Source organism: Erpetoichthys calabaricus, chromosome 9 (genome assembly GCF_900747795.2).
Source record: "Erpetoichthys calabaricus chromosome 9, fErpCal1.3, whole genome shotgun sequence".
NCBI classification, from domain to species: Eukaryota; Metazoa; Chordata; class Cladistia; order Polypteriformes; family Polypteridae; genus Erpetoichthys; species Erpetoichthys calabaricus.
Window position 1 is genome coordinate 184,516,416 of NC_041402.2, and position 14,956 is coordinate 184,531,371.

At 38.3% G+C, this 14,956-nt stretch overlaps 1 protein-coding gene across 3 annotated transcripts in view; it reads left to right on the plus strand.

Moving 5' to 3' along the window:
- pkn3 (protein kinase N3) overlaps positions 1 to 14,956 on the plus strand; it is a 48,819-nt gene that overhangs the window by 20,879 nt on the left and 12,984 nt on the right. For all 3 annotated transcript variants that reach the window (XM_028808607.2, XM_051931573.1, XM_051931574.1), the window contains 7 exons: positions 1,130 to 1,319; positions 2,694 to 2,793; positions 3,312 to 3,367; positions 3,664 to 3,736; positions 9,372 to 9,463; positions 9,540 to 9,716; positions 13,797 to 13,859. In XM_028808607.2, coding sequence (XP_028664440.2) covers positions 1,130 to 1,319; positions 2,694 to 2,793; positions 3,312 to 3,367; positions 3,664 to 3,736; positions 9,372 to 9,463; positions 9,540 to 9,716; positions 13,797 to 13,859 — 751 coding nt within the window. The remainder of the gene's footprint in view (positions 1 to 1,129; positions 1,320 to 2,693; positions 2,794 to 3,311; positions 3,368 to 3,663; positions 3,737 to 9,371; positions 9,464 to 9,539; positions 9,717 to 13,796; positions 13,860 to 14,956) is intronic.

Genomic DNA, 14,956 nt, shown 5'->3' on the forward strand with positions numbered 1-14,956 from the left:
CCTGGGAATGAGTTCTTTTGTAATTGTGGCGAGTTACATAACCCAAATCTATATAGATATAATATAAAAAGCTGATACCCCTCCCTTAGTGATACGGCGGTAAGAAATCACATAGCAGAAATAACTTGCCATTCTTTAATGATGGCTTATGCTGCATAACAGACAAAAGAAGTCAATGGCAAGAACCCAGTTTGGGAGTGGGGGCCCGATGTGTAGAGTCTGCCATGCAGTGGAAGGATTTTCAGGATCAGATGACGTTATCTTCCATCTGTCCATCAGCTTCAAAGGTGTGCCAGGCAATATTCCAAGGCTTTATACTCTTTCTTCATGTACAGGCCTCCACTTAGGTGAATCATGCCATTCCAAACAAGGAAAAAAAAGGATACAGTTTCATGCTGACACACAAAAATAGTAAACAATAGTCATCAGTCTGACTGCCCATTTCGCAGTTGTCCCTAACTGTCTTGTCTTATAATGCTTGCCTAGCAGTTCTTATATGGTGAACCCCTGTGCTAAATCTGGCTCTGTGTCAACTGCATGTGAGTAGAAAAAGGCAGATTTATAAAATGTATTTGCATAGACCATAGTAACATATTAAACTTATACATGTATTACACATGTCTACGACCGGTTGAAATCTAAATAATCAATGTAGCTCTCATGTTTTTGTACTGTATCTGATACATGAGTTGTCCATTTGGTCTGGTATAATAATACGGATCCGATCCCTTTCTCACGCGGTGGCCTTTTACTCTTTAGGTAGCTGCACGTTTTTGCCACTTCCTCTTGGTGTCATTCATTGAACATTCCATTTTTTGCTGGGAAAATGCTGTGTTGGTCACTACCACATTGGTCTGGCTTAGTCTGGGCTTTGGTTTCCAAACATTGCATCGACTTATCATTATTTTCACTTGTCCACTGCCTGTCGCCCAAAGTTATCACTCATTAGCATTACAGCTATAAGCCTCATTCACATGGCCCAATCTGGTGCAAGAAAGGCACTATCATGTTGCTGATGCCGGTGTAGAACATTAGACAAGAGAATATACTGATAAGACCAAATGTCTTAACTTTTTTTTTTTGTTTGTTTTGTGAGTTTATTGAGGATTATTTTCTTTTTTTACTTTAGGCAAAGACTTCTTGCGAGCAGCCCAAATGAACATCAACATTGCAACCTGGGGCCGACTGATGATGAGTGTGCTACCTCCTTGCAGTTCCATGAGCACATTGAGCCCCCCACTCACAGTTTCTTGTCACCCTGAATTTGTTTCACCATCTGAGAACCTTGCTGGGTCAAGCCCGACCACACCTTTCCCAGGGTAAGAAACCTGAGGCTAAAACACAGGCAGTCATATTAATCATTGGGGCTGTTCATATTGTTTCCTTACTGAGGAGTGCACTAAAATCCATCCCTATGCGTTAAGTGCAACTTGTACTTCACAAACATTAAAAAAACAAAAGAAATCGGCAGGATATAATTACTTGAAATATATTCATGAAGTATTAATTCCTCAAATGTTAAGTGAATTTTATTGCTCTCTCTTTATTGGACTGTTATTTTGTTTTTCTTTTTTGATTTTTTTTTTTTGTTTATGCATTTACTGTATTTTTGCTTTTTACATTTATTATATAGTTCATTTTTTTATATATGCTCCTTTTTTATTTTTGCTATTTGGTTTGCACTGTTACCATATTTGCATTCTCCAATTGTGTCTTTTTGTTTCAATTTTTTTCTTAAGTTTTCAAAAAAAATGCTTTTGTGTTCTTTTTATATTTGATTTATATGCAATAACATGAGCTTTCTTTTTTGTTTGCAATTTAAAATATTATGTACTTGCTTAGGTAATGCATCATGAAATTATTATAAAGTAATTATAGGCTGATTATTTCTTCTGTTTCCTGTCCTTACTGAAGAGTGTAGCCACATCTGAATAACTGAGTATTATTGGGTGAAATGATATCGAAAAGCACAAGGAGTCTGTTCAAGGTGGCAGTCATATATTTTTAGGCTTATTAACTTTTTGACCCCTTATATGTTAAGAATAAATGGGGAGCTGACTGTAGGTTTTAGTCCTCAGTGGGCTGCTTTGAGATCTCGGATGAGAGCCAACATATTTTAAATCCTAAAGTCTAATAGTTCTACTCTTTTGAATATAAATTGGCTAGGGGCCTCCATTTGGCAGTATTGAAATTACTGTACAGTAGTTGTATATTTAAAAGGACAAAATTTTTTTAAAAATACAAAGCGTAAAAGTGTTCTGGTTCATTGTGGCATCATATAAACTTGGTGTCTACACTTGGCGAAAGCTGGTTTTAAAATCTCTCCTGGAGTAAGGCCAGTATGTGCATTCAATGGCACCCTGTTTCAAACTCTGTATCCTCCAGGCCATAGAACTGTCTTTTACGGACAACGGTCTAGTTTAGAGATTATAGGGAAGGATTTAGAATTGCACATGTTAAGGGTTATAATGTGAAAGGCTTCTATGGCAGTGCAAGTTAATGAGAAGTTTATAAATGGTGCAAACAGAATTGTATTTCAAGTTAAGTTGTTTGCTTCATCATCCCTTAATGGATAATTTGGTAATATGATGAATGGGCTGGCACCTGTCCAGGGCTGGCTCCTTTGTTGACGATGAACTGGATTAAGTGATTTAAGACAGTAATGGTTCTTATTTATTTTATTTTTCTAACAGTGACCTACCGGTCATCAAGCTCAATTTTAGTGAAGAGAGGCCACCAAAGCCACCACGCCTCTATTTAGGAACTCCTGGCCAGGATGCAGCCATGTCACCGGTAATTAAATTTAAGCTCATCTGGTTAGCTAACAATTTCTCAGAGCTTAATTGTAATGTTCATAAAAGAGCATGTGGATTTTCAATTTTAATGGACTTTTTCAAATTAGATTCTTAGAGTGGACCAATGGTCAGTTTCACTGAACTTGGTTCTCAGGCTGAAATCCATGGGGGATTATGTTTCCATTTACTACATTATGCAGATAAAGCATTTGATTGTCAGGCTGTGGTGCTTCCACACTCCTTTGTGAATCCATGATTTTGTGTCACACACTTCTTAAGATACTTGCTACAACCAAACAAATGGATATGTTTTTTGGGGTCTCATGGATTAGAGGCACGGTGCATCCCTATGTGTCATGGGCATTGGAGAAAGACACTAATTTGAAACAATGAGGGAAAGGAGCTTCCTCTGAATTTCTAGAATTTAAAACTTTCATGTTCTGTAGTGATTACCAGTCTAATCAGTAGGGTGGAGCATCTTAATTTATGTTTTACCTTCTCTTCTCCATCTCTCAGAGTGTAAAAGGAAATCTTAACGAAGAAAAAAGGAACAACAGCATCGAAAATCACAGGTTTTATCTAATGTTCCCTCTCGCTTGTTTCTTCTTTCTTTTATTAATAATACATACTGGTAATTTTGAAGCTTGACAGTAGTGTGAGAGAGATTTTGTTAACAGAACAGATGGCAAAGCTTCTTGAACACCCACACCACTAAAAATGTAAAAATGAGAGCTGCTGAATTCAGATAATGGGTTCTGTGCAAAGCCTGTAGTGTAAATAACTTGTTGCTGCTATAAGATGTGGGGTGTGCAAGTATGCAGCTACTGATTTACATACTAAATACATACATTTTAACTTTTTTTGGTAGTATCAGAAAGGATGGCCTGCAGATGGATGATTTTCAGTGCCTCTCTGTACTTGGAAGAGGCCATTTTGGGAAGGTGAGATAATCTTTTTGCTTTATTCTTTGCAATACCTTTCAGAACAGTACTAGGAAGGTCATCTGGAGAACACATGATGTATGTTGTGGGGGTTCAAAATCCAGTAGGCATGCTAAGGTTGACCTACCTTTGTGCCTACTTCTGCTCAATAACTAAAATCTAAATATTAGATTTAATAGTGATGGTCCCCCTGCCGGAAAACATCCATTAATTAGTAAAATCTGTGCTGTTTGGATAGTCAGGACTGTAGTGTGAATGTGTGCGTACATAACAAATACTCTGAGGCTAGGGATCTGCACTGGCAATCGGAAGGTTGCCGGTTCGAATCCCGTAAATGCCAAAAAGGGACTCTGCTCTGTTGGGCCTTTAAGCAAGGCCCTTAACCTGCAATTGCTGAGTGCTTTGAGTAGTGAGAAAAGCATTGTATAAATGCAAAGAATTATTATTTCTCTTTGGTGATGCTCTTCTCCTGTGAAATAAAAAAATGGAAATGTTGACTGTCCAAAATGCAGTCCAGCCTAGTTTGCATTTGACTGTTAATATTTCCCAAACAGACCTGTTGCATCAGGACTTGTTCTGTTCTTCTCCATGAGCATAGTCACGTTTTGTATTCTGCAAGTCTATTGACTTACATAGATCAATTTTTATCTTTAACTGCAAAATGCAGTATACCAAAACCAGCTTGTTACATGCATAGTCTACCATACTTGCTGTATTTGGTAAGCCCAAGGCTGCTAGTGGGATGACCGTATTTATTATCATGGATGGTGTTCAACTGGACTTCTAGCCTGTATGCCTGTATTAAGCCTTTATGCAGCTTTCATGTAGCAACGTAAGGTTGAGCATCATAGTATCGACTAACTGTGAATAATTGAGCATCTTCACCAGCTTTTTGTGAACATAGCCAAGGGGTACAGAAAGTGCATCTGTATATTTACAGCATTCAGCCTTTATGTAACCTTCATATAACAGACACTCTGGTGCTCATTAAACAGTTTTGTGCCACCTGCTGTGTTTAGCTGGTAAAGTGGGGATGATGGGCTCAAATTGTGTTCATAGGTTCTTTTTCTGTACTCCTTTGCAATACACATACCTACAGTTATACACCATTTAAATATTAAATGAAACAAGCCATCATTCTCTAGCAATGCTATCATTCAATATTTTATATATTGAATGCCATCCAGAGTCATTCTACATTTGCTGATATACAGTAGGAGGGCTGACCAGAAAGGTTTGGATCTGACTTACTAAGAAAAACCTCCATAAAACCAACGAAGTTTTTTATTTTTTAACTTCGTCATTGAAAACACTAATATTGTTACAACAGTTACGAAGCTTTACATGCCACATATATTATACATGAAATGTTTTGTCTTGCTTGTGCAACCACTCCTCTGTAGCTGACCTGACTTGTTAATCCATAGGGAGATGGATCCCATGGAAATATAATTTCATGTTGGGGAACAGTTGGTAGTCACACGGAGACAGGTATAGAATAATAGAATGTGAATGGAAACTCCTTGAATCCAGTTTCACAGAGCAGCCTTTAGAACATCTATTTAAAAGAAATCCACAACAGCTGTAAAGTCAAACTGCAAAAGATTTGTATGTGTGTATATTTATATAAAGAGATAGATACACTATATAGGGAGGGGAAGAGATAGATAGATAGATATGTGTCTCTCTGTCTCTATTATACTGTATATCTACATCTCTATTATGTATTTATATAATATATATACCTATTTGTAGCTAGTAGCCAAGAAAGGGAGAAAATGAATTGCGTATTTTAAAATAGTTTTTTTTATTCCTAAGCTTTTGACATCCTACCAGGTGTTGTCGTCATCATCAGAGATAAATGATTAGACATACAGGAATCAAAGGCAATGAGAATCCACCCCTTTCTCACTACAGAGGCATACTCAGCTTCTCGTCCAGACCTTGGTCATCTCTAAGCTGAACTACTGCAACTCTCTGATATCTGGACTTTCACTAAAGGCAACACGACCACTTCAATTGATCCAGAATGCAGCTGCAAGACTCATTTTTAATATTCCCAAATTCTCACACACTACACCTCTGCTGCGGAACCTGCACTGGCTCCCTTTGGCTGCCCGCATCAGGTTCAAAACCCTAACACTTGCCTTTAAGGCCAAAACTGGAACTGCACCACCTTACATATCAGCACTGGTTAAGCAGCGTGTCACTTCTCGCTCTCTCAGAACATCAAGCACTGCTCGTCTCGAACCACCCTTACTTAAAAGAAGAGGACGACATGTATCAAGACTCTTTGCAGTGTTGGCTCCTCAGTGGTGGAACGGACTTCCTCTTGCTGTACGAACAGCGGAGACCCTCACTGTCTTCAAACGTCGCCTGAAGACACACTTCTTTAAACAGCACTTGGGGGACTAAAGTCCCCTTTTCTCCAAAAAAAACAAAAAAAAAAATTTGTACTAACTACTTACAATTTTTTTTTTCTAGCATGGTTTTGTGTACAACTTGGTCAGCGGTAACTTGTTTAATGACAGTAGATTTAATCCTAGCCTTAAAGACTGAAGAACAGTCAAACTACTAAGCACTGTTGTAAGTCGCTCTGGATAAGAGCGTCTGCTAAATGTTGTAAATGTAAATGTAAATGCAATATGTCACAAATGAGGGTGTGTTGGTCAAGTTGGTTCAAGTAAAATTCATGGCTAATACTAAAAGTGCCAGAGAGCTGGCTGAATCCATCCATCCATTTTCCAACCCACTGAATCCGAACACAGGGTCACGGGGGTCTGCTGGAGCCAATCCCAGCCAACACAGGGCACAAGGCAGGAACCAATCCCGGGCAGGGTGCCAACCCACCACAGGCTGGCTGAATCATAGCTCTCAAATGGTAATGATATTTAGTAACTTTTGGAGGTGAATCCCGCATATGCTGGCTCACAAAGAAGAACATCTAAATAATAAAGTATGACCAACACCCTCCAAACCCCACCTTAATAATTCTTTGCATTTATATATAGCGCTTTTCTCACTACTCAAAGCGCTCAGCAATTGCAGGTTAAGGGCCTTGCTCAAGGGCCCAACAGAGCAGAGTCCCTTTTGGCATTTACGGGATTTGAACCGGCAACCTTCTGATTGCCAGTGCAGATCCCTAGCCTCAGAGCCACTACTCCTTATTGATTCTCTCTCCCCCCCCCACCACACCCTCATTTACTTTATATTGCCTTTGATTCCAGTATGTCTAATCATTTGTCTCTGATGATGACACTTGACAGATTGGTAAAGTAAGAATAAAAAACTAAGCTTTCAAAATACATGATTCATTTTCTCCCTTTGTGGATTACTAACTACAAATATGCAAACCGTATCAGACCTTTGCTTCCATATATATCTGAATATCTTTATTGTCATTGTAACAAATACGACGACTACGGTGTAGTCCCTGCGGTGTCAAAATATAAATAAATATAATTAAAAAAGGATAAGAAGAAATAAAGTAGAACACAAACATTCAACATAAGACCTTAATTGCCCATGAACACGATTGAACAAGATGTCATCTATTGCACTGCTGCATTGGAGGTGATTAGGTGGCATTCAGAGCCCCAATAGCAAAAGGGTAGAAACTGTTATTCAGTCTATTAGTCTTTGTTTTGATGCTCCTCTATCTTTTGCCTGATGGCAACAGTTGGAACATGTCATGAGCGGGGTGTGAGGAGTCTTTTAAGATATTTTCTGCTTTCCTGAGGCAGTGAGCTGTGCAGTTCATCCAGAGAGGGTAAAGAGCAGCCGATGATCTGCTGGGCAGTCTTTACGATCCGCTGAAGTGTTTTCCTCTGCGCTGTTGTGCAGCTGGAAAACCACACGCAGAGGCAGTAGAACAGGATACTCTCAATAGAGCAGCGATTAGAAGGACACCAGCAGTTTTTGGGAGAGAGAGAAAGAGATGCAGACTTGGAGGGCAACATGTAAACTCCATTCTACCTGAGCCACTCTGACTCGACAAAGACATTCCTTAGCTTGTTTAGTCATAGACCTAAAACTGACCGCTAAGAAGTATGGATATTAGAATTGTTAGAATTTTTTTTCAACTTGATAAAGGCCCTGATTCATCCTAATCTGCCATCTTTGGGATTCCTGCCTGATCCGGTGACTGAAGCACTGGTAAAGCGTTCGTGCTTTTGTCTTAAATCATGGCTATATGGTGAAATGCTTTGTTATTGAGATTTACTTCAACTTCTGTCACAAACCAAAGTTAATTCAAAGTAAGCTGTCAGATCAAATATCACTATTGAGTATAATTCAAAAATATTTAAAAAAAAAAAAAAGATGGAAAAAGAACATTGGTTTGCTTTACCTCACACTGATTTGTGTAACTGTATTACTCCTCACACACTCTCAGGATTATTGCTCATTTCACAAATCCTCTTTTTATACAGTATACCACTTACAAATAGGCATAGGCAGAGCAAAGTTTGTATGTTCAAACAGCATGTATTATCCTTAGTAAAACAGACCAGCTTCTTAAACACATTGCTTCAAAACTTTTCTACCCCATCCTTTGCTCTTGGATCTGAATTTGCACTTTAAACAAGTTTTTAAATATTACTTTGGCTCCCTAGCAGGATTGTTGTGCACCTAATACTGTTCCAGTTCACTCTTGAAGCTAATGACCCTCATTTATTGGTGCTGAATGCCAGGACTGTTAAGCATCAATTGCAGCAAGCGAAAGCGGGATCTCTATCTCATTAAAGACAAAAGAAAATGACTGCTGTATTTCTGATTGATTGTAAAGCTGTTAAAAGAATAAAGGACAATCTTGATAATGTTCAGTTTAGTTACCTTAGTCAACACGCAGTTTCTCTTGCAGTCTGCTACTAAAGTGTTCACTGATGTGACATACAATGCCTAATAAATAGATTAAGCAGTAATGAAAAATCAATATTCAGGGGTATTTATAACTGTAAAGGGAGAAAAGTGAGAGAGTTTAGTCTTGTGCGTTATTACTTAACTGCCTACTTATAAATGCAGCACTCAACTGGCATTGCACCTGCAAAGTATCAAATTGGGTCCGTCCTGTCCAAGATACCATCTTTCTTTTGTTTTAAGTAAAGTTACAAGAACTAAGAGACAGACCAAACTGTGCCTCAGTACGGTTTTTGTTTGATTATGTCACCTTGTGCACACAGAAAATTGCGTTTTTTGTGTAGTGGTGCATTCATTTGAAGGCAGCAGTTTGCATTCGTGTCTTTTAATCAAAGTTAAAAGCACTTCATGCTTTTTAGACGTACTGTGAGCAAAAAACAAATTTAACCATAAAATTTGTTTTATGCCCACCTGTCATGCATGTTATTCACACGTGGTTTGGCAATTCTTCAGTTTGAAGGAGGAATGTCACATTAGGCAACAACTAACTATTTGGGTCACTTTAATGTCAGGTTTTAAAAGATTCACTGATGCTTTTCTAGACATCCTTAGTTTTTAAATTATTACTTTCAGGGAGGAGGACTGTTGTGCCATCCCTCCTTTGTAAACTTTTGACAGGTTAACATTGCACCCTGTAGGTAAATATTGATGGTCTCTACCTTTCATAGCTATGACCGTGTTCCTAATTGTGGTGTGCTGCTCTGTGATTGACCCACAGGTTCTTCTAGCCGAATACAAGCAAACTGGAAAGTTGTATGCTATCAAAGCTTTGAAGAAAGGTGACATTGTAACCAGAGGAGAGGTTGACAGGTTGGTTGGAGCAGATTGGGTGTGGGCATTTATTTATTTGGTTCTGTACACTTACCACTTTCTGCCTCCCACATAGCTTAATGTGCGAGAAGCGCATTTTTGAAACTGTCAACAGATCCCAGCACCCTTTCTTGGTGAACCTGTTTGCCTGTTTCCAGACCCCAGAGCATGTCTGCTTTGTCATGGACTACTCTCCAGGTGGTGATCTCATGATGCACATTCACTCTAACGTCTTCTCGGAAAAGCAGGCACGGTAAGAAATTACAAAAAGTTTAAAGTGGGAGTATACAACCCTGCTGCTTCGTGACTTTGATGTGGCATACAGCTTCTGGCATAACACCGATGTGGCAACAGACAGGCTGTATAATCTTTTTGACATCCTCGCCTTTCAGAGTTGGTATTGTCACAGAGCCCTCCGCAAAGTAGCACAAAGTGAGACAAAAGGTTTTATAAAGCTGAGGCACATAAAGGATGATCCAAATAATAGGAAAAAAATGGATTTCACACTAATGACAGGATAGACTAATTCATATTGTATAAATGTTCTTGAGAGATGCTGGCTTTCTGCTTCAAGCCTGTACCCCTAAATTAAACCCCATAGCCTGTGTGTAGAAGGGCTTTTCTAGCAACAGCAAAAAAGTTTGTTAAATTTTTATTATATAATTTTTTTAACATTATTTTGCTGCCTTATGGTAAAAATCATTTAAAACCAAGTTTTTCCTTCATCAAGCAACAGTCTGTACACCAGAGTGACAAAAGGAAAATCAGATTCTAGTAGTGTTTGCAAATGTATTAAAAACTAAACTGAAATATCACATTGGCACAAGTATTAAAAATTGACTTGGGTGCATCCCATTCTGTTGATCATCATTGATGTAACATTTCAAAAAATGAATGGGTTTAATTATTGAGTGTATGTGTGTATCTATATCTATTGTGGTAAAACGATAGTATGAATCAGGTTCAGGAAAATCTTGGGGCACCAGCCGGGTAGCCCAATTTTAATTCAATAAATAAAGCAAAACAAATGCATGATGGTGCCAAATAACAGAAATACAGGTTATAGCCCCCTCTTGTTTCGAAATTGCTGCTTGGTTGAGTGGGTCTTCCTTTGAGGAGCTCTGCCCTATGTGTACCCTTGGTGCCTTTCTTCTGTATTTTTGTATGTCTAAACCTCTCTTCACCGACAATCCCTTTCTTGAATATATTCCCGGAAAAAAACCTATTTCACAGGCTCTCTTTATTGTTAAGGCACCTTTCTTGCCTCCTGTCCCCTTTTATGGGACTTTAGTGTTATATTATATAGCAGACGTGTTCTTCAAACGTTGGTCCTTGTCCGTGGAAATTTTCTGCAAGCCGTGAAAAATTTTGCCTGAATCATGTTGTGGCTACGCGATTCGGGAACTACATGGTTGCGGGGTGAACAGGATGTTGCACGTGACATTGAGTATGGGCGAAGTGTGCGGCCACCGAATGCCAGTGTTGCGTCCGCTCCCCTGTTGACCATACGTCACAAAAATTCTTATTTTATCGTGCTTGTACGTATTGTTTTCTAATATTGTGTTGTGATATTTTGGAAAACAAGTTATTTCTTTCGTAAAGTTTGAAACCCTACAAAATGGAGACAAAAAAGTCAAACAGCAAAACCTTTTAACCTTCTTTAGTAGAAGCAAGGACAGTATTCGGGAGAAAAGTAGTGATGGTATGCCAAGTACTAGTGCTTCAAGTTTAGAAGAAACACAGAAAAATAAATATGTTGATACTTCGGAATGTACAATACTAACCAAAATGAAGAAAGGAAACTTGATTAGACATTACGATAAGGAATATTTAAAGCTTGGTTTTGTTGTAGCCCCTGGCAGTGAACTATTGCCACAGCCTTTGCGTGTAGTATGTTCTGAAATTCTGTCAAATGACGCTATGAAACCTTCCAAACTTGCTTGTCATTTGCATTTGAAGCATAGAGATTTTAGACTTTTGAAAGATTACGTGATCGGATGACAATTCAGAAAAGTCAAATGAAAATGATGATAACTGGACGTCACTCAGGAGTAGTTGCGAAAATAAATAATTAGCCTTCTTAACAAACTTAATATTTTTCTTCAGGGGACTTGTACAAATATTTTTACACTGAGAAATAAAATAAAAAGAAGCTGGCTCTTTGGGATAGGTCACGTACAAGAGGAAGATATAGAAATGTATCCACATTTGGAAGAATTTTTGATTGCTGCTGATGTCAACCAGAAAGTCATATATTCTTGTATAATACGTGGCTGTCTGTTTGTCTGTCCAGGATTTTAAATCACTTGTAGCTCGCAAACTGTTTGAACTATTGGCCTGAAATTTGGTACACATATACTACGTGAGGTCTACTATCCACTTTCCAGGTGATCATTGGCCTCCAAAGTTATTCCTCTTTTTATTTTATTGTAGAAATCAACTCTCAGCAGCTGCCAGCAGGGCAGCCATGCTGCGCATGCGTACCGGTGCCGTTCTCATTCCCTACAACTTTCGCCGTCACTTCCCCTACCTCTTCATATCTTAAATCATTCGTGAGGCAGACTGAAGACTTAAGTGCCATCTTAAGTGAAAAATTAAGGAAAACGTACTAAGTAATTGCAACACAAACACTGAATATGAAAACAGTGATTGCTCAAGTCAAGTGTATTCACTGTTATCATGCAGTGCGCAGTTACTGGTTCAACATAATAAGTCAACATTTTAAGGGCATTAGCTGAAAACTTCAATAATTATTTCCCCGAAAATGAGGATCCTCGTAAAGGTAACCTCTGGATTAATAATCCCTTCTTGGAATAAAATCATGTGCACTTGATCCTCATGAGAAAGAAAAGCTGTTCGAGTTGTCTTCTGATGTCACTCTGGTGTCCAGACATAAAATGCAAGCATTGTCTCAATTTTGGATATCACTCAAAAAAGAATATCCATCTCTGAGTTATAAAGCTATCAAATTGTTGTTTGTTTTTTCGACTTCCTTATTTGTATGGCGACTTTATCAGCCTAGTCAGTAATAAAAACCAAACCGAGAAATCGATTGGATGTTAATGCAGTGCTTCGTCTCTCAGAACCCACGCTGCAGCCACGTATATCAAATTTTCTAACAAAGCAGCAGCAGATGTCGCACTAACTTAAAATTGTAATTTTATAACATTTAGATTTAATAAATAAAATACTATCTACATTGGTTTTTATTTCTGTCTCAGCCGTCAGCCGGTCTGTGAAATATTTCTCCAATTTTCGCCGGTGTAAAAAGGTTGAAGAATGCTGGATTATAGTATTGTGTGAAAACCACTGCCTCTGTTTCTACAAAAGTGCCTGTTTTTTTTTCCTGGATAGTCTAACTTACAGTTTAGTGTAATAATAAAAATGTATATTTTCTACATATAAACATCTAGACAATTTTTAGTGAGGTTATCTCTGGTCTTGATTTTTTTTTTTTATTTTGGGGTGAGCGTTTGCACCATTTTAACCTCAATAACTTCAGACCACATCATGATATCAAATAGATTTTTACTTCAAAAGAATTACAATTGTCTAATAAATCACACCCAACTCACAATTTTGCCAAAGAACACAGCCATGAATAAAGAATGGCACCAAAACATCCGTCAAGAGCAACTTCTCCCAACCATCCCAGAACAGTTTGGTGACCAACAATGATGGAGCAACGGGCCATAAGGCAAAAGTGAGAACTAAGTGGCTCAGGGAACAAAATTTGGAGCCCATGGCCAGGAAATTCCTCAGACCTTAAATCCCATTGAGAACTTGTGGTCAAGAGGCGGGTGGACAAACAAAAACCCCAATTCTGACGAACTCCGAGCATTGATTATGCAGGAATGGGTGGCTGCCATCAGTCAGGATTTGCCCCAGTAGTTGATTGACAGCCTGCCAGGGCAAATTACAGAGGTTTTGAAAAAGAAAGAAGGGCCAACCCTGCAAATATGGACTCTTTGCACCAACTTCATGTCATTGTCAATAAAAGCCTTTGAAACTTCTGAAATGCTTGTAATTCTACTTCTGTCTACCATAGAAACATCTGACAAAAAGATCTAAAAACGCTGAAGCTGCAAACTTTGTGAAAACCAACACTTGTTTCATTCTCAAAACTTTTGGCCACAACTGTATAGAGATGCAGAAAGAGATGTCGATATACGAGTATCTATCTGTAGATCTTTATAGAGATAGATATAGTGTGTGTTTGGCCAATGGCTAATCTATTATTGTTTGTTTTGTTTTCTATTTATTTATTTTTGTTTAAAGTCACACCATGAGAGGCTTCTACTTAATGTTGTATTGTGCTTTTTCAAATATAAAGGTTCTATGCTGCTTGTGTGGTCCTGGGATTGGAGTTCCTTCACATTAATAAGATTGTGTACAGGTAAGTCACTTTGTATATCCATGTTGCATAGGGTGTGTGTGATCTTGGTTTAGAAGGGTGTGCAAGTGCCAAGATAAATCTGAAAAAAATGTTTTTTTCTTCCATTTGAACAGTGTTGCACTGTAATGGAGGCGGAGTATACTGGCAGTGCCTGGGATAAGTTCTTTTAGAAATTCTTAATTTGTATAATTACTTGTGATACAGTGTTTACCTTTTTCATTTAGCTTTTTATTATATATGTGACTTTTAAATCACAATACATTTGTCGCGCCTTTTGAGTTGGTGGTAAGATTTGAGCAAACATAATTCCAGACATATGTCTGAACATACTTTTTTTCTTTAACTGAGTTGCTGGGTGCCAGAGCCCTTCTTGGCAGTATTGGGAGCAGATTAGTATCCAGCTCCGAACAGGACACCCAGTTCCTTACCTTGCTCACATCTGTACTTGCTCTTTCCAGACCAATTTATATATCCTGATCAGCCTAGCTACACATCTTTTACCAAACCTCTTTCTGAAATATGTAACATGTACAGCCTTTACAGTTGTTTTCAAGAGTACTGGAAAGTCCTCGGCTACAGCAGCTCCTCTATTTTCTTTGTGGTACCCTTCAATATCGGGTGGCACAATGATTAGCATTGCTATCTTAGTCTGTATGGAGCTGACACACTTTCTTCTAGATATGATGTTGCGGTGTCATTGGATTAAAAAAAAAATTACAGCCCCTGTTCTAGTAGGAATTCTGTCCAAAATGAATTGGAATTTCTTAAATAGGGTGCCAACGAGCCAGACTAGTGATAGTGGTGGTGACTTTTGAGCTTTTAAAATAATTATCGGTCACACCATGTTAATTGGTCATCGAGTACTTGCAGTAGAGTAAACTTGTCTCCTGTGCATTTTGGGAGTTTCAAATTTCGGCAGATAATCCCAAAACTGGAGGAGAAAGTGTGTGCTTTTAATTTGTGAAATTTTGTCACCTAACTCTCTGTGAAGTTGCTGAAGAAGTAGGCCTCAATAAAACTTTGTGTCAACACAATTTTAACTCAAAAACTACAGATGCATCGTGTGTCTGCAAAATTTGTGCCCTGTCTCTTGACAG